The sequence below is a fragment of the Otolemur garnettii genome, unplaced genomic scaffold, assembly GCF_000181295.1.
Source record: "Otolemur garnettii isolate 467f Iridium unplaced genomic scaffold, OtoGar3 scaffold00039, whole genome shotgun sequence".
NCBI classification, from domain to species: Eukaryota; Metazoa; Chordata; class Mammalia; order Primates; family Galagidae; genus Otolemur; species Otolemur garnettii.
The window spans coordinates 12,930,666-12,933,887 of record NW_003852434.1 but is presented as its reverse complement, the minus strand read 5'-3'; the positions used below and the strand labels follow the sequence as shown (position 1 = coordinate 12,933,887).

The 3,222-nt window shown below is 42.6% G+C and overlaps 1 protein-coding gene across 1 annotated transcript in view; it reads left to right on the top strand.

The window, feature by feature from the left end:
* ODAPH (odontogenesis associated phosphoprotein) overlaps positions 1-2,621 on the top strand; it is a 7,534-nt gene extending 4,913 nt beyond the window's left edge. The window contains exons 2-3 of the mRNA XM_003790132.1: positions 2,290-2,431; positions 2,570-2,621. Of these exons, the coding sequence (XP_003790180.1) occupies positions 2,290-2,431; positions 2,570-2,621 (194 nt within the window). The remainder of the gene's footprint in view (positions 1-2,289; positions 2,432-2,569) is intronic.
* The last annotated feature ends 601 nt before the right edge of the window (positions 2,622-3,222 follow it).

Genomic DNA, 3,222 nt, shown 5'->3' with positions numbered 1-3,222 from the left:
GTTCCCTGAGTGGGGCTCAAGGCTGATCTGACAGGAAAAGGTCAAGATGGGGCTTAAGAATGAGGTCGCCTCCTTCCCTAGAAACTTTTCTTCTTACAAAGATTCAGAACTTTTCAGGAAAAAAAGTGAGTAATGTGGGATTAAATCATCTTCTGTAGTTCAAAGCGTCTTAACCTCATTTCAGTCGTAGGATTTCAATACTCAGTAGCCTGGGCGAGCGTGGTGGGAGGAAGGGTTAGTATTTCACTCAGGGAACAAAATCCATTCATGCAAACTTTAAAAAAGAGGAGAGCAGGGCCAGGTACGGCGGCTCACGCCTATAATCCCAGCACTCTATGAGGCCAAGACAGGTGGATTGCTTGAGCTCTGGAGTTTGAGACTAGCTTGAGCCAGAGTGAGACTTCGTCTCTAAAAATAGCCAGACATTGTGGCCAGTGCCTATAGTCCCAGCTACTAGGGAGGCTGAGACAAGAGAATCATTTAAGCCGAAGAGTTTGAGGTTGCTGTGCTATTGCACCATGACACTCTCCCCAGGATGACTGAGTGAGACTCTGTCTCAAAAAAAAAAAAAAAAGTAGAGCTGGAGGTGTGAACATGTGCGACTGTTATAAAGCTCTTTCCAAGAATCTTCAGTACAGGGAGCTCTCAAAAAGCCCTGGAAAGTCAAGAACAGAGGCTACTCCATCAACACTGTTTCCCTGTGGTCTTCACTCTCTTGCTCTCCTTCCTTATTTTACTACTTCTCTGTGCGGTTGGTTTCACTTGTCTGCTGTGTCAACAATGAACTAACCAAACTTGACACTCCCACCCCTGCCCCACACTTTCGACTAACACCTTCCCCTGACTCTACCGCTTAGTTATAATTCCCAAAGGAGAATCTGATTGGCCATTGACCAGCCAATGAAAGCTTTGAGTGTCTGCCTGTCAGCCATCCAATCAGCCACAGCCAGAAGGTGTGTAGGGTTTGTGGGGGAAATAGAGTATCCAGAAGGCCCTATGGACACAGGCAGGTAAGATGCACATCCAACAGCCAAGAACCCTGAATTCAACTGTCCTAAAGGAGAGGGGAATCAAGTTCTTTTTAAGTGTGTCTGTACTCTAAATTTCCTGTGGAAAGTTCATTTTTCCATCAATCATTCTTGGCAGCCCTTTCTAGGCCTGTATTAGTAAGCCTCTAAGCGAGGCCGGGAACAATTTCTAAAGGAAAGTTTGCTAAGCCAATTTAATTGGGTGATACAGCCAAGGGAAGACCTGGACACTTGATCTTGATCCAAATTTCTTCTCAAAACAAAAATTGCATCCTCAGCACTCTTTCCCCCTGGGCAGGTAGACTCCCCATCCTTCCCCTCTGGGAAATTATTTCACTGCTTGGGCCGTGGAAGCAGAACTTTTGAATTAATGGCCTTTGGAAAATAAGTTATTTTTATCTTTTTCTTAATATTAACTTATTGTTTCACTGAATTTTCTTTATTTAGGTATAATTTACACACAATAAAACCACAAATCTCAAAGGTACAGTTTGATCACATTTTACATATACACATATGTGGGTATATAAACATATGTATATATGGTGTTCATATATAAATGTATGTCTGTGACATATTTGTGTGTGTACAGAGAGACATACAGATATCTGTACAACCATATCCATGCAGCCACCATCTAGATCAAGATATAGAACATTTCCAAAGCATTCCCTGGTTCCTCTCTCCACCAAATAACACCTACTCTAACCCTAAGTTGATTATTTTGACTATTTTTAACCACAGTTTAGTTTCGTTCTTGAACTTGACACGATTGGAATTTTATAGTAGGTACTCTTTGCCTCTCACTCCTTTTCTCAGCATAATACCTGTGGGTTCATCCGTGCTGTGGTGGTTATTAATAGCTCTTTCTTTTCACTGCTGGGTATTTCATGATACGAGTTTATACAGTTTGTTTATCCAGTCACCTACTGATGGACACATGGGTTGTTTCCAAGTTTATGCCATTAAGAATAAGACTGCCGTGAGCATCCTTGAATTCCCTGTTGACATAAACATTCATTTCTCTTGGGTATTTTCACCCAACTGGAAATGCTGGCCTGGAGAGTATGTCTGTGTTTCATTTACTCGAACTTCAGCAATTCCTTCAAACATGCTTTGAGGCTTCTCTCATTCTGTCTTTCCATTTTTCTCCCCTGACACCAGTAGGTAAATAACTGTGTCCACCATTTAGGGGAGCATCTGTCTCCTGTCTGCTTCTGGTACCAGGCCTGCCTGCTGACTTGCATCTTCCTCCCCACAGGACAAGAGGTGCTCCCCCCTGCCCCTCCCGGAGGCCCACAACATAACGCGGACCCTACAGACTGCCAGATCTTTACACTCACGCCTCCGCCCATCACGAGGAACCCAGTAACAAGCGTCCAGCCCCTCACAAGGACACCCAAGTGTCCCTTCCATTTTTTTCCACAAGAACCCAGAGTCTACCTTAGGTTTCCAAACAGACCTTTCTTTCCTCGAAAGTGCAACCACCGTTTTCAGTTCCGGCCATTTTTCTGGCCGCCCCGTCACCTTCCTCCTCATAGATTTTTGCCCAGAAGAAAACTCCTAAGAGGAAGCTCATCTGAGGAGCGCTGAGAGGAAAAAGAAGCCCAAACTCAAGGAAGCAAAAGAGAACAATCCCTCAGAGAAGGCAAGAAAAAGATGTATTTTCTCTTTCCAAACTAAAACTATTTGAAAAATTTGAAGATTACATATCCTAAACACCACTGGCTAGAAATCATTCTCCTTGTCAGCAGTGAAGATGCTGAATTATAGGCTATTTATGAATAAAAAATAGTCCAGTAACTATGTTATTCTTGTCCTCAACTTTTTATGGTCACAAGATATTTATGCAAATAAAATCTTTAAATGGGTGGTTCCAGTAATTCCTGTCCATATTGAGATGCCAGAAAAATCAACTTCCTTGTCTCAATTAAAAAGCATTTAAATAAAATGAGATAATTATAAAGCAAATGAAGAACTGATGACATGCCCTTTTTTTTTTTTTAGACAGACTCTCACTCTGTCACCCTGGGTAGAATGTGGTGGTGTCATCATAGCTTACAACCTCAAACTCCTGGATTCAAGTGATTCTCCTGCCTCAGCCTCCCCTGTAGCTGGGACTACAGGTGCTCCCCACAATGTCTGGCTAGTTTTTCTATTTAATAGAGATTAGGTCTCACTTTAACTCATGCTG